Raw genomic sequence first — 27,781 nt, forward strand, 5'->3', positions numbered from 1 at the left:
AACATGCTACCTGGCGTTCTATATTACTCCAAATTTCCAGGCAGAAAAATGAGACAAATGAAGTGGCATCTAAAAATACCAGGGGTTGTTTTTAAAAACAAGACAATAATTTTGATATTCTTGCTTTAATTCTTCTCTACATTACCACGATGAAATATTTATCAAAGTCCAAGAGATTATTGATATACAATAATGAGAACACATTAACGGAGCTATTCACCATAAATTCATCGCTGAAGTAACTGGAAAAAAAGTTTATTCTGTTTATGCAGTATTGAAACCAAAACATTCAAACATCCATAAAGTGTAAAACTCTAAGTATTATTAAATAATAATTAATAACTCTTTAATACTGCAACATCTTGAAATATCTTCCAAATGACCAAAAACAGATTAAACTTTGTTCAGAAATAACTTCAGTTTCTTTTACACAGAACTGTATATTTAAAAAAACTAGTAATCTATGAAGATATACACAAAACCCTGAACTGACTAGATGCCTCATGAATAATACTGCACACTGTTTTGTTGTTATGGATAAATGAGCTTATAATTCAATGAAACCCATTTAAGAAGCTCTAGTCTGTAGAATGACATGTTCAAACTGTTTGGCCCTATTAGTTTTATTTAAAAAAAACTTCCCATTCCTTTATAAGATTTTAATTCCTCTGAATATCACTTTTAAAAGGCTTGACTTGATTGTTGTCATAATAAACCACAGGCCAAGTGCAACCCTCTAGTCTCGTCTATAGGCTCTACATGAGTTTCAGCTTTGTGTAAGCCACACAGTGACCTTCTCATGGGTTTTTCACTGGCGATTTCATAGTCTAACGTTAACACTTTCTACAAAGTATCCCTCCCTTCTCTAGGCTTGGGTAGAATGTCAAATTAATAATGACATGTGGTGTTCCTTAGCATAACCTGCCAAAATGTGATGATTTCCTTGGAAGAAAAGCCATGGGCTGCAATCACACGTCTGAGCTGACAGACATCCAAATGGATCCTATATAAAAAGAAAAGGTTGGTGTCTTCTGGAATATGAATGTCCACTTTTAATAAATTCAAACAGATCCCAACATAAACATCTTCAAACTTGATGGGTTTTACGTGACTCATCATTTCATAGATTCTCGGCACCAAATCTCTGGACATTATATAACCCAACCCACTGCAGTAAGGTGGGAACACCTTGAAGGGATATTCCTGGTATGAAATATGGGTTTTCTGATAAAATCCTCTATAGGAATAATTATCAATTAGAGGATAACCTGTGAAAAACTTCTCTGAGTGGTTTAAATTTAAAAGATACTTCACTAAATTGCCAGTATTGATGAAAACATCAGTGTCTGTCTTCATGATATACCTGGCGTTGGGGCAAAACTCAGTTACCCACCTAAACGCCATTATGGTTTTCAAGGTCAGATTATTGTATGTGTCTAAAAAATCCTGTCGTATTATGTCCGCATAAAGGAGGTGTTCATCCTCTAAGGATAATGCTAACACTTTGTCTTCCTTTTCAGCCTGTTGGCCTAATAAGAAAAATGTAAGAACTTCATATCCCCACCAAGACTTCTTTTCACCCCAGGTAACTCTAATGGCCTGCCTGGCTTTCACATCTGAGGGGTGTGAGGTCACCAGGATGACAAGAAATGGGTTTTGATGAGAGCAGTTTGAATGCTCTCGCAGTGTGAAGCGGAAGTCTTGTCTGTAAATGGGCTCATACTCATAGAAGTACATCCAGTTCACACGCTCTATCACGTTGTAATGCGGCAGGCTGAGGTACCACATCACCAGGAAACTCAGCAGCGACAGCAGGAGGAGGCTCCATTTCAGGGATCTGAGTGACATCCTAGCCGGAAGGGTGGTCAGGAGTGCCGGGGCCATTCACAGAAGCTCAGAAGCATGCAAGCCTCGGGTTCTGGAAGATTTATCAAAGATCTGCTTAGTATGCCATCACCTGAAACACATTTCCAAATGATACCTGATCACCTCCTTAAAAGAAAAAGAACTGGGAAAACAAATGCATCAAAGCAAAACCAGATACCCTGACCTGAGTCTACTTAGCTTCATTTAACTATAAGCAAATGGAAACCCACAACCAAAAGTATATTTCAGCATTTTATATCAAGACCAGTGTTAAAAACATATTCTTAATTATTTGGGGAAAATTAATACTTCCTGCTTGACATAAATAACTGTTGAAATAATTCTTTACTTCTTTTTTACAACAGTAGAGAAGCAATTTGTTTTATTTTTACTGTAGATTTATTTTGTAACTCCACTCCCCCATTACTCATCTCTTTCTGTCCCTCTGGATATCCAGGATAAAATCATTACTGCAAAGAAATATTATCGGCAACAAAACCATTAATGTGAAGAGATATTATCAGTGACATGTCCAAGGGTCTTTCAGACAGACCAAGGGTCTTTCTTAGCCGTGGGATCTGACATGATTCTAGCAAATCTAGAGTAAGAAAAGGGCTACAATTATTCTTGGTGACCTGCTTGATATGGGATGAGATAAAGTGGAGATACTTCCCCTGAAAGCTGAGTCTTCTAAACATAAACAGAATAACCATCTCTGGGGTTTTTAAAGGCACAAGGCTCAAATACCACCCTCTCATCTCCTTTCTAACTCACTGCTGAACTCAATGATCAGTCTGGACAGCAAGTGCTTAAATTAAAGGTCTGTCTGTAGCATGAGTTTTCATGTGTTTCCCATTCTAATCTGTTCAGAAATCCTGCAGAGGATGGGGATGGAATCTCCTAGAACTCTTTTTAACACAGAAATTCCATCTGAGACAAGAAAACAGAGCTAGGAGACATGGTGCGTTCACATCTCAAGCTCAGCTCTGTTTTGGATCTCAAGCATGAGGTTGGTTTACAATTCAGGACCCCACAGGGCTTTCCTGGTGCCAAGATCATGGGCCTCAGTCCAAAGGCATTCATGCACTGTTATTAGACCTTCTACATCCGCAGACTGCACCAGGCACTAAGGAGGCCAAAGGAAGAAGGAATGGGAGGAGAACAGATTCCAAGACAACACATAAACATGTCACAATAATGGAGTACAACCTGTTTACGGCAAGTGCCAAGGGACTTCAGGGTAAGACAGATCACCTAACACAAAGGGCAGGCTGAGGAAGCTTCTTGATGATGACCTTTCACCTACAATTATCTGGGGGAAGGGCCCCTGGGAACCCAGAATTTGCCATGGAGGACATACATTAATGTGATTACTTAGAAAGACTGGTTTACCAAGGGTTCTACCCTTGGGTTTATCTTAGGTCTTTGGACACACAGATCTTCTGTCTCTTGAAAGTGAAAGTGTAAGTCGCTCAGTTGTGTCCGACTCTTTGCGACTCCACAGACTACACAGCCCATGGAATTCTCCAGGCCAGAATACTGGAGTGGATAGCCTTTTCCTTCACCAGGGGATCTTCCCAACCCAGGGACTGAACCCAGGTGTCGAGCATTGCAGCCAGATTCTTTACCAGCTGAGCCACAAGGGAAGCCCAAGAATACTGGAGTGGGTAGCCTATCCCTTCTCCAGAGATCTTCCCAACCCAGGAATCCAACTGGGGTCTCCTGCATTGCAGGCGGATTCTTTATCAACTGAGCTATCAGGGAAACCCCTCTTCAGTCTCTTACTATATATAAAAATGACAGGATCTCAAGACTCCTCCTTTCCATCTGGCCATATCTTAGCTGTCCTGACTACTTCTGGCCACAATAATCTTTCCTATTTCTAATGTTTTTTATATTTTAAGTCACATAGTACAGTGGAATGCTTCAGCAAACTCTCTAGTTTGGTTTCATGTTTGTTTATGTGCCCTGCCTTTCCACTTATATCCTATGACCTTATTGGCAAAGGATGTTTTTCTTTTCACAAGCGTCAAAGTAGTTGCTTAAAACTCAACATGAAAAAAACCGAAGATCATGCCATCTGGTCCCATCACTTCACAGTAAATAGAAGGGGAAAAGGCAGAAGCAGTGACAGATTTTATTTTCTTGGGCTCCAAAATCACTGTGGATGGTGACTGAAGCCATGAAATTAAAAAAACGCTTGCTCATTGGAGGGAAAACTATAACAAACCTAGACACCATATTAAAAAGTAGAGACACCACTTTGCCAACAAAGGTCTGTATAGTCCAAGCTATGGTTTTTCCAGTGGTCATGTATGGATATGAGAGTTGGCCCATAAAAAAGGCTGAGTGCTGAAGAATTGATGCTTTCGAATTGTGGGGGCTGGAGAAGACTCTTCAGAGTTCCCTGGACTGCAAGGACATCAGGCCAGTCAATCTCAAAGGAAATCAACCCTGAATATTCATTGGAAGGACGGATGCTGAAGCTGAAGCTCCAATACTTTGGCCACCTGATGTGAAGATTATTGTGGCCAGAAGTAGTCAGGACAGCTAAGATATGGCCAGATGGAAAGGAGGAGTCTTGACTCACTGGAAAAGACCCTGATGCTGAGAAAGTTTGAAGGCGAAAGGAAAAGAGGGCGGCAGAGGATGAGATGGTTCGACAGCATCACCGACTCAATGGACATGAATTTGAGCAAACTCTGGAAGATAATGAAGGAAGAGAGAGGAGCCTGGTGTGCGGCAGTCCATGAGCAAAGAGTCAGACACGACTTAACGACCAAACAACAACAAAGTACAAGACGGAGACAGACCTACGGAAGAAGTGCAATGGACATGACGTGTGATACGACATTTCTATTTGTATAAGGATAAAATATAGGTCTGCCCATCCCACCCCATCCTTCCTTCTCCCCATTAATATCTTACCCAGCCAGTTCCCAGAGAAACCTGAAACAGAACAGACCTTGAATGAGAATTATGGAAGAAATCAATATCTTCTTGCTCTCCCCCCTCACCTGCCCACTAGACAGGGCATAACCCTAGGGGGCATGCACCATCTAATCTCAGCCACTGATGCCTGTACATTAATTACAACCGTTATCAAGTGTCAGTTTTACATCTCATTCTAATGAATCAACACATTATAACAAATTACGGACAAATAGAAGGATCCTGAGTAATGCACACACAGCAATGGAGGCCCAGAGACTCTTCAATAATGGGAAGAATTCAAAACAGCAAATATTACTATAAAAATTATCCTATAGGCATTCTACAAGCCATAGTTGACAAATGTGAAATTGTGTCTGTATTATTACATCTACTGTAATAATGTAATGTATTAGATGTATTACATCTATTATGGGCCTATGAACAAAATAGCAGAAAAAAGAAAAGGAATGGTCTATTTCAAAAGTGGGGGGAAGGTCTTTCAGGCCTGGCTGGAACAGACTTCAGGTTACCCACAACACAGGTGGCTCCAAAGGTGAAGACTAGAGTCCAAATCCAACTCTGTTCTTTACCAACCAGGGCAAGCTCGGGGCATGTTATTTCTCTCTGGAAGCCCCAGTTTCTTCATCTCTGCACTGAAGATGTCAATATGGTGTGAATTAGTGACAGTGTGTGCAAAGCATCTGGCCAGTGTCAGTACACAATAAACAGAGGCTGTCATCACGAGCCATATTCCACCCTTGGCATCTGTTACTTCCTGTTTATGTTCATTAAACTGATTTTTATTGTTGAAAGGGACTGTCCTAAAGAAATTATCTTGTGAATTGTTCTTAACTTGAAGAAATGTATGTTTCAAAGCCATAAACAGATTTCTATTTCTCACCTTCTTTCCTGGTTTTTCTCTTCTGAGTGAAAGACCTCCAATTTCACCAACTGAGCATTTGATAGCAAGTAGCAGTCAAAATAATGCTTGCAATTTCTGTAAGATATACAAGAAGCTTAACAAGCATTTACTTATGGGTCAGGGGATCAGAGGTCAGAGAGGGAAAGGGAATCCTGCTCCCTATTCCAATTTCTTTCTAAAATGAAACACGTGCTGGAAAAATAGTTAAAGAAAACCCCACCAGTTCACAGAATTCATAAAGTTCATGGATTTATCATGAAGGGCACTTGGTATTCAAGATGCAAACCCTCTAGGTCCTCACATTAGCTGGTGTTTTATGTCTTCTTACCACAGCTCCACTTCCCCTGATAAAGAACTCAGGGTCACTAAAAGAAGTGAAACACAGAACTTCTAAGAGACAAATTGCTTCTATCCTCTCTTTAATTCTATTTCACGCACGTACATACAAGGTAACCCAGACATGAGACTGTCAACTTCTTCCCAATCCACTCTTTCCCCCTCTGAGCCTCCGACTCTGCTCACAAATACCCAAGACACATTAGTAAACTGAAAACCATACAGCACATCTCACTTCTTGCCACGATTCAGGATGTTTAATGTACCTTGATTTTTATCAGTCAAGTTTAAAAGGCAGAACAGAATGTGAGAAACAGGAAGGTAGTGATATATATACACATATATGATATATATATATATATATATCACATATATATCACTCCTTATACCAAAAACACTCCAAATAGGTTAAAGATTCTAAATGGGAGAAAAATAAACTGGTAAGAGCATTAAAAGAAAATATGAGAGAACATTCTAATAATTTTGAAGTGGGGAAGAACTTTCAGTTATCCCATGTAAGGAAACAACCCAGAACTCATAAAGGAAATTTTGATCAAATAAAAATTTCAAAAAATTCTTGAACAAGGTTGAAAATCAAAAAATCAAAAAACAGTAACATAATAAAAAGCACAAAGTTGAAAGATTAAAAAAACAACAACAGGATATTTATAATAAAGAACTTATAAGCCAAATAAGAAAAAGGTCCACACAGCTTAATAAGCAATGGATAAACGCAAAAAGAGAATAAATGACCAAAAGGAAAATTTTCAAAATAGTTACAAAAGATCGATAAAACAAGAAAAGGTACTTAAACTCAGTAAGATACTCAAATGATAGTAAGCAGGGATATTGATAAAAATCTCAAACTGGAAACTTAAAAGGAAAAAATGACAATACTTAGTTTGCGTGAGGATAAGGGGCATTCTTGGACACTTTCTGGAGAGAAAAATTAAATATGTATAAAAAACGTGAATGTGCACACTCTTTAATTAATATCACTGCAAGCAATTTATCTTAAAGACATTTTCAGGCAACTGTGCATACTTTATAGAATAAAAATAATTTTAAAGCCTCACAATAGGGAACTGATTAAATAAAATTATGACACATCCATACAATAGTATGTGCATGCTATGTTGCTTCGATTGTGTCCAACTCTTTGCGACCCTATGGACTGTAGCCTGCCAGTCTCCTCTGTCCATGAAATCCTCCAGGTAAGAATACTAGATGGGTTGCCATGCCCTCCTCCAGGAGATCTTCTCGACCCTATACATCTATTCAATGTTCTATACAATGATGTTCATTTAAATTCCCTTGATAATTACTAAGTGAGAAATGCAGTAGCAAAACTGCATATATAGTAAGATTCCATTTGAAAAATGCAAAGACAAGTCTCTATAAATCCATATAGCTATACATGCAGAGGAAGATGTGTTCTAGAAGGATGTGTTCCAATATGTCAACAGTTTCAATTCTGTGGGATTTCTGGAAAGATTTCTTTCTTTCCTCTTCTTTTCTTATCATTTGAATTTTCCACACCATTTGTGCATTGTCTTTGCAAATAGATAAAAACAAAGTAAAACAATTGGACTTCATGCTTGCATGTCTCAAATTTCTACTGAATGGTAGTAACCGAAGTTGGCAGTTAGGGCCCCTAATTTCATCTTATCCCAGCTGCTCTTCTCCCAAGGAGTGAGCAAGTACAATTCATGGTATTTCTAGTAGGTATTCTCTTTTATCTTAGTAAATATGATCTCAATACAGTAGGTGATGCTTTTTAAAATCCATTCAAAATATAGTAATTCTAATATAACTCTAATAGGATATATATTGGGCTTCCCTGGTAACACAGATGGTAAAGAATTCGCCTGCAATGCAGGAGACTTGGGTTTGATCCCTGAGTGGGAAGATCCCTTGGAGAAGTATTACTCCAGTATTCTTGCCTGGAGAATTCCATGGACAGAGGAGCCTGGTGGGCTACAGTCCATGAGGTCTCAAAGAATCAGACACAACTGAGCAACTAACACTTTCATTTTCAGGAGGTATATTAGCTAATAATAATAGCATTATATATACACACAAAACAGTTTATAAAGTGTTTCAACAAATATTATTAGTTACCCCCAATAGCCCTATATTGTGGGCCAACTGGTTTTATTGTACATAATTTACAGGTGAATGTTAGAGAGTTCAGGTGAAATGAAGATGAAACAACAACATTCTGAAACAGATCAGGACTTATAAAGTGCACAAACTCTAGCTAAAAGAAGTATCAAGGGAATGTATTTTAGTATGAAGAAAAACGATCTCAGGAGGAAGGAAAGGAATGCAAGAAACAAAGGTAAATAAAGAGATTATTGAAAGAAAAAGAAAACTAACAAATACACAGAGTAAAGGAGAGCACAAAAAGTACTTTTTGGTGTGGTTAAAAAGTGAATCCAAAAAAAAAAAAAAAGTGAATCCAAAATACTATGTAAAAGTGACATGGTTGCGTAAAGAGAGTTTCACTTAATGCATATTAAGCTTCAGAGTGACCACTAAAAGAACAGATACAGAACATATGCATTTCCACACAGATTAAGAAATAAAAGAAACAAAGCAAGCTAATAGTTCAACAGAGGACAGGAGAAGAGAAAAAAAAAAAAAGCAGAGAAAATGCATGGCAAATGGAAAAGCACAAGAGAAGATGACAAAACTAAATTCAAATGTATCATCAGAGTAAATATAAATGTAAACTCACCTACTGAAAAACAGAGACTCTCAGACTGGCTTAAAATTCTGCTGTATACTGCTTATAAGACACATGCCTAAAACAAAACAACACAAAAATTTAAAGCAGTGCTAAGGGGAAGGTTCATAGCATTACAGGCTTACCTCAAGAAACAAGAAAAAAGTCAAATAAATAACCTAACTCTACACCTAAAGCAACTAGAGAAGGGAGAAATGAAGAACGCCAGGGTTAGTAGAAGGAAAGAAATCTTAAAAATTAGGGCAGAAATAAATGCAGAGGAAATTTTTTAAAAATCAGGAAAATGCCCATCAGAAATCTGCTGTGGTTATTTATTAACACCAGGTATTTTAAATAAGCAGCATTTAAAAGGGACAAGGCAGGCTTCCCTGGTGGCTCAGTCGTAAAGAATCTGCCTGCCAATGCAGGGGACATGGGTTCCACCCCTGGTCCAGGAAGACCCCACAAGCCACAGAGTAACTAAGCCCGTGAGCCACTACTGAGTCTGCGCGCCAAAACCATGAGGCCACAGCTACGGAGCCCATGCACTGCAGCTACCGAAGCCCTGAAGCCCAGAGCCTGAGCTTTACAGGAGAAGCCCCACGATGAGAAGCCTGCACGCTGCAGCTGGAGAGGAGCCCACTCACCACAACCAGAGAAAAGCCACAGCAACAAAGCTCAGCCAGAAGTGAATTTAAAAATAAGTATTAATTAATTAAAAAAGAGACAAGGAGATTCTGTTGCTAATAAAAGGAACCATCCAAAAAGATAATGTAACAATCAGGAAGCTACATAAAGACAGAAACATAGGCTCAAAATACATAAAGTAAATCCTGAAAAGTGTGAGTACAAATGGAAAAATCTATAATTCTAATACGAGATTTTTAACAAATCTCTCTAAATGGCTAATAGATCAAGCAGACAAAAAATAGGGATATGAGTGTTTCAAATAACATTATTAATATTACTAATAGTCTTGATTTAGGGCTTTTCATTCAATTATAAAGAACAGGAATATTCTTTTCAAGACCACATGAAAACATTAATTAAAAAACTGATCATATTAAGTTATACAAGCTGTCTCTAAAATTCGAAATTCAATTTAACACAGGCCCCAGTCTGATCATAGTACTATTTTCATTTATATATAATACATATTATAATATATACAATATATAATACAATGTACAATATATATACAATATAATATATATTAGATGTATAATATTATTTCATATATATTGTTTAACTACAAAAACATAACTTGAAAAACACAAACAAAAAAACAAACCTGTCTGGAAGCTCAAAACTCTCACAAAACCAACTTTTGTTTAATCCATAAACTTAAACAGAACACCCGGAGAAGGCAATGGCACCCCACTCCAGCACTCTCGCCTGGAAAATCCCATGGACAGATCAGCCTAGTAGGCTGCAGTCCATGGGGTCGCTAAGAGTTGGACATGACTGAGCGACTTCACTTTCACTTTTCACTTTCAAGCATTGGAGAAGGAAATGGCAACCCACTCCAGTGTTCTTGCCTGGAGAATCCCAGGGACGGGGGAGCCTGGTGGGCTGCCGTCTATGGGGTCGCACAGAGTCGGACACGACTGAAGCGACTTACCAGCAGCAGCAAACAGAACACCATAGTGGTGACTACAAAATACCTGCAACTGAATGCCAGCGATTTCAGTTTCAAGGAGGCAGCTATAACATCAACCCTTTCCTTAAAACTATTGGGGAGAAGACAAGTAAATTTTGATTGTTGTTGTTTTGGTTTCAAAGAGTGATCGGTGGTTCAGGAGAGGCAGATAGCTCCAAGTGAAAAGGAAAAGCTCTTCTTTATAAAAAAAATGACAATTATGAATGTAGGCAGAATGACAGAATAAGAAAATTATTATTTTGCAATATTTCATGAAATTACTGATTAAGGCAATGATTATCAGTGTTTTAATCATCAAACAAACGATTGATGGAGAATTAGACATTGTATGGTACCAAAGTAATACAACAAAGATTACTTCTTACTTGTAAGGACTGAAAAAAGATAAAATTCACAATGGAGGAATCAAACTGCTACCACTCTCATTCAATCATCAGTCTCAGCACTATAAATAGTGAAACACATATCATGTGTTTCCCAATGAGATACAATGAAGTGTACATCCTAGCCAAAATGGTTAACAGGAATCTAATCACATTTTATATGAAATACAGAGGACAGAAGAAGAAGCTAGGAACTCCACAAGGAAACACTCAAACAAACCCAGGAGGTGGGACATTCTCTTATAACTAGCATGGTGTCTGCAGCTAGTCAATCCCATAAAACAAAGAATGACTCGAGTAAAGAAGATTAAGGGAATGTACACAACTGCAATGTAAAGATCCCAGACTGGATCTTGGAGAAACTGAAGATGATCAAGATATTAGGTGATGCAAAAAGGATTGCAGATTTTGTTAGGTGTGATAATGTTAATGGAGAATCCACACAATGGAATACTATTCAGCTATAAAAAGAAAGTACTGACACAGGCTATATAACATTTTATTTAAGAATTCAGAACACAGAGATGGCTTCACTGGGGAATTCTACCAAACATATAAAGAAGAACTTAAGTCATCATATCACCCTGACACCAAAACCAGATAATACCAAAAAAGAAAATTACAGGCTGATATCTTGAATGAATACAGATGTAAAAATTTTCAACAAAAATCAGCAAATCAAATCCAAGAAAAAAATCATACGAGATAATCATATTAGATTTATCCCCAGGTCACAAGGATGGTTTGATGTATACAAATCAATCAATGTGATACACCACATCAACAAAAGAAAAGAGAAAATCACATAATCACTTCAACAGAGGTGAAAAAAGCATCTGATAAACTTCAACATCCATTCATGACAAAAACTCTTATCAAAGTGGGTGTTAAGGGAACACATCTCAATATAATAGAAACTGTTTATTACAAGCCCACAGCCAACATAATACTCAACAGTGAAAAGCTAAAAGCCATCCCTCACTAAGATCTGTAATAAGACAAGGATGCCCAGTCTCACCACTTCTATTCAACATAGTATTAGAAGTTCTACCCACAGGAGTCAGACAAGAAAAGGATACAAAAGGTACCCAGATTAGAAACCTGAAAGTGAAAGTGAAGTCGCTCAGTCATGTCCGACTCTTTGCGACCCCATGGACGGTAGCCTACCAGGCTCCGTGGTCCATGGGATTTTCCAGGCAAGAATACTGGAGTGGGCTGCCATTTCCTTCTCCAGGGGATCTTCCCAACCCAGGGATTGAACCCGGGTCTCCTGCATTGCAGACAGATGCTTTACCGTCTGAGCCACTAGGGAAGCCCCCAGATTAGAAGGGAAGAGGTAAAACTGTCATTACAGGCAGATGACATGATTCTATATAGAGAAAACCCTAAAGACTCCACACAAAAACTACTAGATAAACAAACTCAGTAAAGCAACAGGATACAAAATTACCATATAGAAATCTGCTGCATTTCTTTACACTGGGCTTCTCTTGTGGCTCAGACGGTAAAGGATCTGCCTGCAAAGCGGGAGACCTGCATTTCTTTACACTGACAGTGTAACTTTTAAAATCACATCAAAAACAAACAAGAAAGCTTTGACCAAGGTGGTTAAAGACTTCCATGTGGAGAACTATAAGACATTGATAAAAGAAACTGAGGCTGATTCAAAGAAATAAAAAGAAAGTTCATGCTTTTGGATTGGAAGAATTAATATTGTTAAAATGACCATACTTACCCAAAGCAATCTACAGAACTAATGTTATCTCTCTTAAATTATACATGACATTTTTCACAGAACTAGAACAAATAATCCTAAAATTTATATGGACTCATGAAAGACCCAGAATTACCAAAACAATCCTGAGGAAAAGGATCAAAACTGGAGACTTAACCCTCCCAGGCTTCAGGAAATATTACAAAGTGACAATAATCAAAACAACACGGTATTGGCACAAAAATAGATATATGAATCAATGGAATAGAATAGAAAGCCCAGAAATAAACCTATACACCTGTGGTCACTGAATCTTTGACAAAGGGAGCAAGAATAAAATATAGTATGGAGGGAAAACAGTCTTTTCAGCAAATCGTATTGAGACAGCTGGAAACCTGCATGTAAACCAAAGAGATCAGAACACTCCCTCATATCATACACCAAAATAAAACTCAAAACAGCTTAAAGACTTAAATATAAGTGAAGTGAAAGTTGCTTAGTCATGTCCAGCTCTTTGCAACCCCGCGGACTGTAATCTATGGAATTCTCCAGGCCAGAATACTGGAGTGGGTAGCCTTTCCCTTCTCCAGGGGATCTTCCCAACCCAGGGATTGAACCCAGGTCTCCCACATTGCAGGTGGATTCTTTACCAGCTGAGCCACAAGAGAAGTCCAAGACATGACAGAATAAAGCTGGTAAAAGAGAACACTGGCAACACATTCTCTAACATAAACTGTAGCAATGTTTTCTTAGATCTGTCTCCTAAGGCAATATAAATAAAAACAAAAATAAACGAATGGGATCTAATTAAACTTACAAGTGTTTGCAAAGAAAGGAAACTGTAAACAAAATGCAAAGACAGACCCGAGACTGGGAAAGATATTTGAAAATGATGCAACTGACAAGGGCTTCATTTCCAAAATACATAAACTGCTCACACAACTCAATAACAAAAAAAGGAAACCCAATCCCAAAATGGGCAGACCTAAATAGACATTTCTCTAATAAAACACACAGATGGTCAATAGGCACATGAAGAGATGTTCAATTTTGCTAATTACTAGAGACTGCAAACCAAAACTACAATCAGATATCACTTCAACAGGTCATTAGAAAGTTTATACATAACAAATGCTGAAGAGGTGTAGAGAAAGGGGAACCCTCAACACTGTTGGTGGGAATGCAAATTGGTACCAGCCACTATAGAAAGCAGCATGGAGGTTCCTTGCAAAACTAAAAATAGAGTTACAATATGATCCAGCAACTCTATTCCTTGGCATATACCCAGAAAAAACTCTAATTTGAAAAGATACCTGAAGCCCAGTATTTATAACAGCACTATTTACAACAGCTAAGACACGGAAGCAAACTAAATGTCCACCAAAAGATGAATGAATTAAAAAAGAAAATGTGGAAAATTATCAGTCGTAAAAAAGAATAAAATAGTGCTAGCTACAGCAACCTGAATGGACCTAGAGATTATCACACTAAGTGAAGTCAGAGAAAGACAAATACCATATGGTATTATTTATACGTGGAATCTCAAAGAGGATGCAAATGAAGTTATTTACAAAACAGAAACAGCCTCACAGACACAGAAAACAAACTTACGGTTACCCGGTTACCAAAGGGGACAAGGGATATGAGATAAATGAGCAGTTTGGGATTGGCAGATACAAACAACTCTATGTAAAGCAGATAAACAACAAGGTCTTAACTACATAACACAGAGAACTATATTCAATATCCTGTCTGCTCATGCTTGTCCTCAGTCGTGTCTGACTCTTTGCGACTCTTTGGACTATAACCCACCGGGCTCCTCTGTCCCTGGGATTCTCCAGGCAAGAACACTGGAGTGGGCTGCCACTTCCTCCTTCAGGGCATCTTCCTGACCCAAGAATCGGACCTGCGTCTCCTGCGTCTCCTCCATTGGCAGGTGGATTCTTTACCACCGAACCACCTGGGAAGCCCATATTCTCTAAGTGCTGACATGGAATATATACAAAGGAAGAAGCATAGAACAAAGTTTATGATATGTTAACTTTTGTGTTAGAAAGGAAGAAGAAATAAAGCAAACATTTGTATGTACATAAGAAAAACAAAGACACACATACAGTGAACAGAGAGGAACAGGGTAGAGAAAAAAGGTAAGAGCACTCCTTTTTGTATTACTTTGTTACACTACTTGCTATCACTTTGTTAGATTACTCAATCTAACTTTGTGTTACTTTGTAATATTACTTTTACATTAACAATTCAATATTACAAAGTAACAATGTAAAATAACAATGTAATATTAGTAACAATTAATTACTAATATCATGGGGCTTCCCTTATAGCTCAGTTGGGAAAGAATCTGCCTGCAATGCAGGAGACCCAGGTTCCATTTCTGGGTCGGGAAGATCCCCTGGAGAAGGAAGTGGCAACCCACTTCAGTATTCTTGCCTGGAGAATCTCCTGGACAGAGGAGCCTGGGGGGCTATACTCCATGGGGTTGCAAGAGTCAGACATGACTCAGCGACTAAACCACCACCACTAATATTATAATTAGTAATTGTAATATTATATTGCTATATTACATCATTATTTATACATATTTTAAATATTATTTTGATTCTTAGGATACATGAATACATTACAATTCAAAACAAGGAAAATAAAAAATTTCCCTCCCCATTTAAAAAAGTGCTGCGTATAAGAATGCATGGGGTATAACTAAAACAATCCTTACAGAAAATTAACTTTTAAAAATAATGGACTTTTTTCAAAAAAAGTAGTATTACTTTTATATATTTTTTGTATCTATGTGATATATTTTCACTGGCATATAGTTTACATACAGTAAAGTTCATCATTTTTATTGTACTATTCTGTAAGTTTTTTTTTATTAGTAGGGTTTTATTTATTTATTTTATTTATTTTATTTATTTTAGTTGGAGGCTAATTACTTTACAATATTGTAGTGGTTTTGTCATACACTGATATGAATCAGCCATGGATTTACATGTGTTCCCCATTCTGAACCCCCCTCCCACCTCCCTCCCCACCCCATCCCTCAGGGTCATCCCAGTGCACCAGCCCCGAGCACTTGTCTCATGCATCCAACCTGGACTGGTGATCTGTTTCATATATGATAATATACATGTTTCAATGCTATTCTCTCAGATCTTCCCACCCTCGCCTTCTCTCACAGAGTCCAAAAGACTGTTCTATACACTGTGTCTCTTTTGCTGTCTCGCATGTAGGGTTATTGTTACCATCTTTCTAAATTCCATATATATGTGTTAGTATATTGTATTGGGTGTTTTTCTTTCTGGCTTACTTCACTCTGTATAATAGGCTCCAGTTTCATCCACCTCATTAGAACTGATTCAAATGTATTCTTTTTAATGGCTGAGTTAAGTAATATTCCATTGTGTATATGTACCACGTCTTTCTTATCCATTCGTCTGCTGATGGACATCTAGGTTGCTTCCATGTCCTGGCTATTGTAAATAGTGCTGCAATGAACATTGGGGTGCACGTGTCTCTTTCAATTCTGGTTTCCTTGGTGTGTATGCCCAGTGGGACTGCTGGGTCATATGGCAGTTCTGTTTCCAGTTTTCTAAGGAATCTCCCCACACTATTCTGTAAGTTTTGACGCTCATGTAACCACCAACACAATCAAGATACGAAACAGCTCCATCACAACAATCTACTAGTGTTCCTTTGTAATCAATTCTTCCCCCAACCCCCAGGCAACAACTGATTTTTTCATCCCATAGTTTTGTCTACCAGAAAGCACATAAATGAAATAATGTTATGCAGACTTTTTAGTCTGTCTTCTTTCATCATCATTAACAGATAACATAGTGGTTCAGATGGTAAAGAATCTGCCAGCAATGTGGGAGACCCAGGTTTGATCCCTGGAGAAGAGAATCTTCACTTCAATCCAGTTCAGAATTCTTGCCTGGGGAATTCCATGGACAGAGGAGCCTGGTGGGCTACAGTCCATGGGGTCACAAAGAGTCGGATATAACTGAGCAACTTTCACTTTCCCTATCTTAAAAACAGACTGAAAATAAATGATCTGAGTACAAAAAGTTCAAAAAATTCTGATGTTACTACTAAGAAAATAAAAGGAATAATAAGATAAAACAGAAAATAATGAAAAACAAAAAGCAATAAGCATGACCTAGCGACTAAACAATGAACAAAAGACAGTAGATAAAATAAAACCCGTGTGTCTTCTTTCAGTGGAAGCCGACAAGACAGTTAAAAGAAATGAACTGGATTTGTACATAGTGTATTCATTTGAACAGTTCTCAAAATCAAAATGTTGACAACAAAATACGAGTTGAATAATTACACCATTATGTATACACCATATATAATACCACTTAGATTAACAATTGTAAACTGTACACAAGAAAGAGCGAGTTTTTAGAAGCAGCTATAAAGCTATTTTTTAAAGGAACACCTTCCACAGTAAGCAGTGTGGGTGTTACTATGAAAGAATGAAGGAGGCACGTGGGAGACATGGGAAAAAGGAGATTGGACACAAGTACTATGAAGTATGAGCAGTTGTTAACTCAGGGTGATAGAAATGCAGGTTTTCTCTTATATTCATAGTTTTCTTTGTATTTCAAATTTATCCAAACAGGAAAAAAAAAACCATAACAAAAATGCAATTAGACGGCTCACTCTCCATCTTGGTTGCAGCACTTAACGGGCTGCGTGACCTTGGAGAAGTTAACTTCTCAAAAGCGTCTTCTTCCAGATATAAATCAAGCATCGATACCAATTTGGTTATGATGAGGTTTACGTGGGGAACACGAATTAACCAGTCAGCACTGGGGCACTCAGCAGTTCACGAAGGTGAATGACATCCAAAGGCCCGTACTGTAATGCCGCAGAAATCCAGCTGGCCTCGCCCGAGCTCTGGAAGCAGCCCATGCCGTGACAGCCGGGGCAACTTAGGAAGGCTGAGCGGGACGCTTGATGAACCCTGACACTGTTCTAAACCCCACGCCCAAGGGGAGGGACAGAAAGAAAAACCTAAGACAGTAGTGCACAGAAAAACACAAAAGGGCCCAACATGGACACTAGGATTTTATTACTGACTTCTTAATAATATCACTTTTCATTGTCAAGAAATAAATTATATTTATAATTTTAAAATACTTTTCATTTCCTAAAAAATAAACTTGTGATTGTATTAACTGCACAGGCATTCACCAACTAGACTCTAAATAATTTACACTAAGCAAAACATCTTCTCTGTCTCACAAGTCTAGCACAATGCTGGGTACACCGCAGGTTACCAGTAATTACTTGTTGATTTGGTGGTTGAGGAGAGAAGGCAGTGGCACCCCACTCCAGTACTCTTGCCTGGAAAATCCCATGGATGGAGGAGCCTGGTGGGCTGCAGTCCGTGGGGTCGCACAGAGTCGGACACGACTGAAGTGACTTAGCATCATCATCACTACGACAGCTGAAGAAAAATCTCAAATAACAGAAAAGCCCAAAGGACCTCCAGAGACAAAACAGTTGTCAGCTTCTAGATTATTAAGTATGCAAATGCTTTAAATATCCAATGAAACCACCATCCTCGGAGAAGGAACTGGCGTCTCAGTTATTAAGCATAGGACTTTATGGCAGCCAAAGATGGCTGCATCTGCGTCTTACCTTAGGTGTTACAGAACCTCAAAAGGGCTGTGACAAAAAAAACTGGAAATCAAACTATTTTTTTTTTTCATTCAAACTATTATTACTATTTTTTTATTGGGGTGTAGTTGCTTTACCATTGTGTTGGTTTCTGTTGCACAACAAAGTGAATCAGCTCTAAGTATACATATATCTCCTATCTCCTCCACCTCAGCTCAGCTGGTAAACAATCCACCTGCAATGCAGGAGACTCTGGTTCAATTCCTGGGTCCGGAAGATCCCCTGGAGAAGGGATAGGCTACCCAATCCAGTATCCTGGACTGGAGAATTCCATGGACCGATAGTCCATGGGGTTGCAAAGAACTGGACACAGCTTGGAGACTGTCACCTTCTCAACCTCGCTCCCACCCCCATCCCACGCTCAGAGGCCGCCCCAGAGCACCGGGCTGGCCTCCCTGGGCTATACAGAGCTTCCGACCAGCTATGAAGTTTACACACAGTAGTGTCCATGTGGAGAGTCTTTTAGAGTTCTTAACATACTACTGTACATTTTCTGAGAAGAGGATATGTTGTGCAACGTTTCTCAAACTTAACTGAACAAAGAACCTATTTTAAATTTCACAGCCTCTGGCAAGACTAGAATTCTGCACCTCGGGAAATCCTGTCCTAGAACATCTTGTATTCACTGAACTGTGAAACTAATTTTAATAATTTAACAAATAAATATTTAAATAGTTGAAATAAAAACAAAAACAAAAGGCTGAACAAACTGGTTCAATTAATGGAAATGGAAAAATCTTCACTGAGATACAACTGAGCAGCCCAATGACATGGCTACTATACCTCGGGCAGAACAGGCAACAACGTGTATGTCTGTTTAAAGACACCCCCAAAAAAGTTCTTAATAGCACACTATTCATGACAGCCCCAACCTGGAAACAACTCATGATAGAAGAAAGAAAGAAATTCAGAGAATAGCACTTTATGCAAAATGAAGACAAACTATAACCTCCCATGACACCATGGAGAATCTCTCAACCATAATGGTGAGCTAAAGTCAGGTACCTGAAGAAGAGACATCATGATGCTGTTTACACAAAGTTGAAAAGCAGGCAGAAGTAATCTGTGGTGTTAGAATTCAGGACAGTGGTAACCCCTGGGGAGAGGGAGGAAATACAGCTGGGAGAGTCTGGAGGGGACCTTTGGCGGTGCTGGCCATGTGCTATTTCTATATCTAGATGGTGGCTACAGGTGTGGTCACTCTAATAATTTATCTTCTAACTTGCACACTTTTCTTTTTGTACACCATACTCCAACAGAAAGGTAAGAAGAGCTTGGCCGTTCAATCAGTTATCTGTTTATACAGATACCGTGTGCAATCTATGTAGGCAGGTGTCCACACGATATGCTGGCCCCGGGTGTCCCAGCTATGGGAAAAGCACCAGGCACTAACTTATGTCATCTTCAAGAGAGTCCACGATTTAAGGAGCTTTTAAGACCTTTACTGTTCACATTTAACAGGTGAGTAAACTAAGGCTTAGGGAGAGTTGATATCTTGCTCAAAGTCATAGGCTATAAACAAAGGTAAACACAGGTACAAGCAGAGGTAGAACCAAAATCAAATAGAACTCCAAACCTCACGTTCCTGGCCACTGCCCTTCCTATCCGAGGGCATCTGCTGCAACCCTCATGACCAGAGCTACCCTGAGCAGGATGAAACTTCTTCTAACCACTGAACCTTGAGAGAAACAGTAAAATGGCATTACAGCCTCACCATTTTTATATAGCAAGACTCAAGATGCCCATTCTCAAAACCTGACATATGAGTTATTAATAACAGTCAAATATAATAAACTAACAATTCATGCAGGTATGGACCTTTCATTTTCCATCAGAAACATGCTGGGTACAAGAAAATAAATTTGAGGCATGGGTGGAAGGATCAGGTCAAATACAAGGGTTCCAGGGAAATGGAAAAGAGCGTTATGGCAATGGTATAATTATTTAAGCCAAAATAATCTGATATTCTTCCCTGGGGTGCAAAAACATTGCTTATTTTCTGCAAAGTGAAAATTAATTATTTAAAAAACATATAAAATGTTTCTAATTACAAATGTATGTTCATCAGAGAACTGTGAATGCAAAAACAAAGACAATAAAAGCTGAAAGATAATGTTCAATTTTGAAGACAGGCGAAAGCAGGGGAAAAAAATAGCATATTCAATAGAAGATATAATTACAATCTAAAAAACTTTCAACAGGTTAGAATAGAGCCAAAGCAGGATGAAATCTGGTGAAAACAAATGTACTGATCTGTGTCAGAGTTCAAAAAACCAACTGTACAAGAGAGGATAGGAGATCATTTTAACAGCAGTCGAAGTTAAGAAGACTTAAATGTTTTAGTTGAGTATGAACTCAATATGAAGAAAGGTGACGATGTAAAGGAGGAACTGGATAGTGAGGGCACAAGGGTTCTAGTTCCAACGGCTAAAGAAGGGGACAAGTTACTGAATTTTGGGCGTTGCTTCTCTCATTAGAATCTTTAAGAGAGTGGGCCAGATACCTCTCAGGCCCTGTCTAGTTCCAGCAGAACAGAGACAATGTTCATTTTTATAGCTGCGGAGTCCCCAGTGTCTAGGACAGAAAGCATTCCCCAAGTGCTTGTAAATGAATGACAATGCTTACAGAAATTCTACAAGTTAATACCATAATGTGTCCTGCCAAAACACATACACACACTAAAACCCCTAACACACTCTTAGGTTCAAGAAACAGGAAAAAGTCTGGGTAAAAGGGATCATAATCCTATAGCTACATATATGTTCCATTTTAAAAGGAAAACTGACAAGTTAGATTTAGTGCAGAGGAAGGTTAAGGGTTTATCATCTCCCATAATAAGGACTGTATGAAGTAGTGGCTGAAGGAACTGGGGCATATTCTATTCTGGGGAAAACAAAAGCTTAGAAGGACCATGATAGATGCTTTCAGATACTTTGAACAATACATCAGTGTAACTCTGTAAGGCAGATGGAAGCCCAAGGATAAAAATCAGTGGGAAGATTCAGTACAGATGACTGTACTAGAATGGGCTGCTCCTCACCAATAGAAATCTTGAAGCAGTAGGCAGGAATTTTCAAAGATTAATTCCTTACTGAGTTTTAAGTTATTTTAGATAACTTCTAAAGTCCCTTCCAACTTCAAGATTCCATGACTTTGCTATTCATGTTTAAAATGTAGTATACAGAGGAGTTCTCTGGTGATCCAGTGGCTAAGATTCCCCACTCCCAATGCAGGGGACCTAGGTTTGATCCCTGGTCAGGGAACTAGATCCCGCATGCCGTTAACTAAGCCCAAGGATAGCCAAATAAATAAATAAATGTTAAAAATAAAATAAGATGTAGTATATAGAAAAGGTTTCGTTTTGCATAACAGTTTAAAGTTGTTCCATTTTTAGAATGGACTGGAAGTACAATGAGTTTAAGAAAACCATTCGTATTAAGCATAACTGTGGTTGTTATACAGTTTTAGGTAGACAGGGTGAGTATAAACACCTAAAGCTTCATCATCTCCCCACTCTGCCCTTGCACGCCCTGCAGGTGGCAGCAGTACCACCTTCAGATACTCAGATGTGTGGGAGGAATACCCTTTATTCCAGCCTCATTAGAGAAGCCTCCAGTCTCCTGCTTATTGAGGTAGAAGACATCTGGGCTTTTATAAAAACATATTTTAAAAAGGCATGTACTGTTTATAAACAAGGTATTTTAGTGTAGGAATAACAACAGAAGGGAATACAGCGCTCTGCAACCATGGGCTCCACTAACTTTTGATTAAAAATGTTAAAAAAAAAAATTTTCAAAAAGTTCCCAAAAGCAAAACTTGAATTTGCCATATGCACTGCCAACTATTTATGTATCATTTACCTTGTATTTACAAACAACAAAACTAAATGTTATATTTTACATAACATTTATATTAGGTATTAGAAGTAACCTAGAGATGATTTAAAGTATATGGAGGATGTGCATGGACGTCTTAAGGACTTGTGATGGATTTTGGTATCTGAGGGAGCCCTAGAACTAATCCCCTGCAGATAGAGGACATCTATATTTTACAGATTTCTGTGGTTGTGGAGTGTAGGATCTTTAGGCTTAGAAAGATGAAGAGCAATCAGAAGTAGCAGGACCTGCCAATCTGCAATTTTCTCTTTGCTTTTCATTTGCAATTTTCTCTTTGCTTCTGCCCTATGTGCAACTGTATCCAACACACACACACACACACACACACACACACAGAATGTACTTCTTGTAATTTGCAATACATGTTAGAATTTTAAGCAGGGTTTAAAACTTTTTTAATTTTTTTTTATTTTTTTTATTGAAGTACAGTTGATTTACAATGTTGTCAGCAGGGTTTGTTTGTTTGTTTCAAGGTTAAGTGGACTTTTGGGCAATTTACAAAGCACATTTCACAACATGGTAAAATGGGTGTCACCATGTCATTGTTTCAGAGACCAGTGCAGCCCAAGAACAGGTGGACCTGGAACCCAAGCTCAGGTTCAACTCTAAATGCTATGTCCCTCCTCTAGAGCACAGTACCTGTAGAAAAGCCCAACCTCACACCCAACCTCACAGCCTTTCGAGATTCCAGTGCAGGGAGCAAAGTGTACAAAACAGTTGACACAACTCTGCCCCGAGTGGTAGGCAGTCTGAGGGAGTCACATGACAGAGTAGCCTGTGGGAAGAAGCAACAGGATAACCAGGTCCAGAAAAGCTAGGAAAACTGGAAGTGTAGCAAAGATTGACTAGCAAGTAGCCAGTGCAGCAGAGGCTGAGTAGCAAGTCAGGCAGAGCAGCACCAAGGCTGACCTGATAGCTGGGCTGCCTGTCTCTATTTTGTTAGAGCTTCACTCATTGGAGGACAGTGAAAGCTGCTCTAGCTAATACTTCTTCCCACTGTGGCCCTAGATGAGGAGTATTAACAGATCTCTTGTCACTCTTGTCTGTCAAACCAAGTTACCACTTTCCTTGTCCTTAGCTATTTGAATGTATTTCATTCATCCATTTAATACACTGGACCTATGATAGAGACTGGGCTGCCTGGCCCTCAAGTTTCAGACACAGTGCAGAGTGTAGAGCAAGGTTCACAACTCCAAGTTTCAGACTGAACAGTATGAGCAAAGCCCATCTGGAGAAGATGGAGGAAGACCCCCTACAAGTCACTTCTGGCTTTGCCGCCTTCCCTTCTCTTCTAATTCACAATGTATCAAAAGCTCTGGTTGCAAAAGCAAATCAATATTTATTATATGCAACATTTTACTAAAACGAAATCAATGCTCATAGTCTCAAAAAAGATATATGCTAAAGAGCCTGCTATTAAACTGATTGCAACTCTTGAATCTGTTGTGCCAGGCCATTTAAAAGCACCCTGTTTGACTCTCCCATTGTGAATCTCATTCATGAAGCTGTAGCGTGGGTACCTACTACACAGTGAGCAGGGATGAGCAATGATAGATGTTAGAGATGCAACAGAAAAGCGTATTTGGCCTGGACATTATATGGTGGCAGAAGGGATAAAGGCATTTCCTAAAACGGAGTTCTACCTGTATTACCCAATAGTGAACAGAACAGAGCTGGAGACTGGGCATAGAGACAAGGCAAATCATGTGAAAGGGAAGAAAAAGACAGAAATATTCAATGGAGTATGTTTTTAGGGATAAAGAGCGTTGAGTCCGATCTTGAGTCGAATATGACCACTAATTTCAGTATATATAGCTATGTTTTTCTGAGATACCATGGTGTTTTATGATGATTATATATATAAATATATACACACACATATATCTATATAATCTTAAATGGTTTAATTGAGCTTAACTCTTTCAACTCCTGGAATCTTTTAGGGAAAGAAATATATTAGAATACACAACAAAACTTGCAGCTGCATAAATGATCCTTAAAATCTTATAAAGAAGACTATTATATGCAATTTTAACCAATATGGATAATTTCTCAATTAAAATAAGATGGGCTTACCTGTAGAATTTCACATGAGACTAAAGTACCAGCTGAAGTGTTTTGTTTTCCATATTCCATGCTTAATTACAAGATTTGCCATGAACTACTGAACAGAAGAAAAGAAAAGGAATGTATTACAGTCATAACTTAACAACACTGGGCATGATAACATCTAAAATTAATGTTCTAGGAACTTATGGTTGCAGGGGGAAGGGGAGGGATAGTTGGGGAGTTTGGGATCAACACACTGCTATATTTAAACTGGATAAGCAACAAACACCTATTCCTGTAAGGAACGTGGAACTCTGCTCAATGGTATGTGGCAGACTGGATGGGAGAGGAGTTTGGGGGAGAGTGGATTCATGCATATGTATGTCTGAGTCCCTTTTTTGTTCACCTGAAACTATCACAACATTGTTAATCAGCTACACCCCAAAACAAAATAAAACATTTAAAAAATTAGTAAAATTAATGTTCTGTACCTATTATCAACATTATTTTCATTTCTGTTAAAGCTTAGATCCTCTCTTCTTCCTTGCTCTCAAATCACTTCATGCATCTCATCTGGATTTATATTTGGCCACTGTCTTGATCACTACAAACAAAGCTAGTGGAAGTGATGGAATTCCAGCTAAACTACTTCAAATCCTAAAAGATGTTACTGTGAAAGTGCTAAGATGTTACTGTGAAAGTGCTGCACTCAATATACCAGCACTCAAAATTTGGAAAACTCAGCAGTGGCAACAGGACTCAGTTTTCATTCCAATCCCAGAGAAGGGCAATGCCAAAGAATGTTCAAACTACCGCAAAATTGCACTCATCTCACATGCTAGCAAAGTAATTCTCAAAATCCTCCAAGCTAGGCTTTAACAGTACGTGAACCACGAACTTCCACATGTTCAAGATGAATTTAGAAAAGACAGAGGAACCAGAGATCAAATTGCCAACATCCGTTGGATCATAGAAAAAGCAAGAGAATTCCAGAAAAACATCTACTTCTGCTTCACTGACTATGCTAAAGCCTTTGACTGTGTGGATCACAACAAACTGTGGAAAATTCTGAAAGACATGGAAATACCAGACCACCTGACCTGCCTCCTAAGAAACCTACATGCAGCTCAGGAAGCAACAATTAAAACTGGATATGGAACAACAGACTGGTTCCAAGTTGGAAAAGGGGTACATGAAGACTGATTTTGTCAAACTACTTATTTAACTTATATGCTGAGTACATCATGTGAAATGTTGAGCTGGATGAAGCACAAGCTGGAATCAAGACTGCCAGGAGAAATATCAATAACCTCAGATATGCAGATGACACCACCCCTTATGGCAGAAAGTGAAGAGAAACTAAAGAGCCCCTTGATGAAAGCGAAAGAAGGAGTGTGAAAAAGCTGGTTTAAAACTCAACATTCAAAAAACAAAGATCATGGCATCTGGTCCCATCACTTCATGGCAAATAGGTGGGGAAACAATGGAAACAGTGACAGACTTTCTTTTCCTGGGCTCACTGCAGATGGTGACTGCAGCCATGAAATTAAAAGACAGTTACTCCTTGGAAGAAAAGCTATGACACACCTAGACAGCATATTAAAAAGCAAAGACATTACTCTGCCAACAAAGGTCCGTCTAATCAAAGCAATGGTTTTTCCAGTAGTCATGTACAGATGTGAGAGTTGGACTGTAAAGAAGGCTGAGCAGTGAGGAATTGATGCTTTTAAACTGTGGTGTTGGAAAGTCGCTTGGACTGCAAGGAGATCAAGTCAGTAAATTCTAAGGGAAATCAGTCCTGAATATTCACCGGAAGGACTGATGCTGAATCTGAAGCTCCAATACTTTGGCCACCTGATAGAAGAGCGGACTCATTGGAAAAGACCTTGATGCTGGGAAAGATTGAAGGCAGGGGGAGAAGGGGATGACAGAGGATGAGATGGTTGGAAGGCGTCACCAACTTGATGGACACTGAGTTTGAGCAAGCTCTGGGAGATGGTGAAATACAGGAAGTCTGGCATGCTGCAATCCATGGGAACGAAAAGAGTCTGACACAACTGAGCAACTGTCTAAATAACAGGCTTTATTTTCAGGACTGAAATTACCCAACAACCATTCATTTGAATGAACTTTCTACTTTAGGAGAAAAAAAGAGTCTTAGACTCTTATCTCTAAATAGTAAATAGTTCATTTCTCTACACTGATACAGGTTCAACGTATGCTTTTATCAGGCATTAACACATTTTGAGAGCAAAACGTTAGCTCCCTACCTCTGTCTAAGCCGCCCGGGGAAAAAAGGGCCAAAACACAAAGCCGTTCCCAGCTGAGGACTGCAAACTCAAATCTTCTTTACCTCTAAAAACAGAAAGAAAGAAAAAAAAAAAAAAAAACACCCAAAAACAAAAAAACAACTTGTGGCTGACAAAGCAGCCACCTCCTTACCGCTGGTACTATGTGAAGAACACAGAGAGGAAAGAAAACCATCTCTGCTTTGCAAATTTCCCTCCTAGAAAAGCAGTGAGAAGCGGAAGAGAAAGAAGGAATACGGAATGTAACTCCTGCTTCCTACTGGTATCATTCCTTACTGCTTGAAAAAGTGAGGCTCCATTACACCTTCAAGGTTTCCTTTAAAATGACTTGTAGGCTTGCTAAGACCGCCTCTTAAAAATCACAAAGCCCCAGCCCCTTGAGCTTTCCTCCTCCCTCTGGCCAATTCGCCCGCCCATCCTTCTTAGGTCCATATTCCTCCCAATTCCTCCCCAGGAGGAACAACCCTCCCACAGTTCAGCTCCTGGGCCCTTCCCCAGAGTCTGGGCAATGAATTACTCCAGGCCTGCTGGGGAATCCGACGCCGAAACACTGTCCCGTCTCCTCCCCAGCCGACCCGGCTAACGAGCCACCGGCTGCTCCCAGAATGTGCCACCGGAGCGGTCCGAGGCGACGGGCTGGGGTGGGCTGCGCCCTGGGGTGGGTCAGGAAGGACAGCGAGCTCCTTCTAGCCTCCGCCTGGCCCCACCACGCAGCCCGGCGCTCCGCGATGTCGCCCACAGCCCCACGGGGCCCCATCTCCCGCGCTCACCCGGTGGGGCAGCTGAACGTCGCGGAGGCCAGAGCCCCAGGGCTCGGCTGATCGCGGTTCCACCCCCAGCGGCGCTCCGAGAGAGGGCCTGAGGATTAGGCGGCACCGCTCTGCCCTCCTCCCGGCCGAGCCGCCCGGGCCCGGGTGTCCCTGAAGAGGGCGCGGCGCGGAAGGAGCGGGTCCTAGGGCCACGCCCGCCACCCAGCCCGGGGAGTGGAGGCGGGGGGGTGCTTTCCAAGGCTTCCGCGCCGGCCCAGCGCCCCTGCCCACACTCACCTCCCGCGCAGGGCGCGCACCCCGCTCCGACGCGCGCGGGCGGCGGACTGTCCCTCCCCGCGCGCACACGCAGCCTCCCGCAGCCACACACACGGCCGGGCGCGCGCAGACTACGCGCCGCGCCCGGAAGCCCCTCGCTCGCTCGCTCGTACGCACGCGCGGGCCCGGAATCCAGCTGGAGGGCGGCGGGCATCTGCCCCCAGCCCTCCGCGCTGGTCCGGGCGCGCGCTCT

The 27,781-nt window shown here is 39.8% G+C and overlaps 1 protein-coding gene across 6 annotated transcripts; it reads right to left on the reverse strand.

Annotated features, from left to right (window-relative positions):
* Positions 1-226: 226 nt before the first annotated feature.
* On the reverse strand, positions 227-27,649 carry B3GALNT1 (beta-1,3-N-acetylgalactosaminyltransferase 1 (globoside blood group)). Of its 6 annotated transcripts, none has more exons than XM_061168247.1 (7): positions 27,550-27,642; positions 26,465-26,549; positions 24,222-24,309; positions 8,799-8,865; positions 5,702-5,797; positions 4,795-4,815; positions 227-1,957 (listed from the first exon to the last, which is right to left on the reverse strand). In XM_061168247.1, the coding sequence occupies exon 7, from the start codon at positions 1,882-1,884 to the stop codon at positions 889-891; it is 996 nt and encodes a 331-aa protein (XP_061024230.1). In that variant the 5' UTR covers positions 1,885-1,957; positions 4,795-4,815; positions 5,702-5,797; positions 8,799-8,865; positions 24,222-24,309; positions 26,465-26,549; positions 27,550-27,642; the 3' UTR covers positions 227-888. The 6 variants fall into 6 exon arrangements, with proteins under 6 accessions (XP_061024230.1, XP_061024229.1, XP_061024231.1 ...); XM_061168246.1 differs by lacking the exon at positions 27,550-27,642 and adding an exon at positions 27,274-27,531; XM_061168248.1 differs by lacking the exon at positions 26,465-26,549 and having other exon boundaries at positions 27,550-27,649.
* Between the last annotated feature and the right edge of the window lie 132 nt (positions 27,650-27,781).

Source organism: Dama dama, chromosome 19 (genome assembly GCF_033118175.1).
Source record: "Dama dama isolate Ldn47 chromosome 19, ASM3311817v1, whole genome shotgun sequence".
NCBI classification, from domain to species: domain Eukaryota; kingdom Metazoa; phylum Chordata; class Mammalia; order Artiodactyla; family Cervidae; genus Dama; species Dama dama.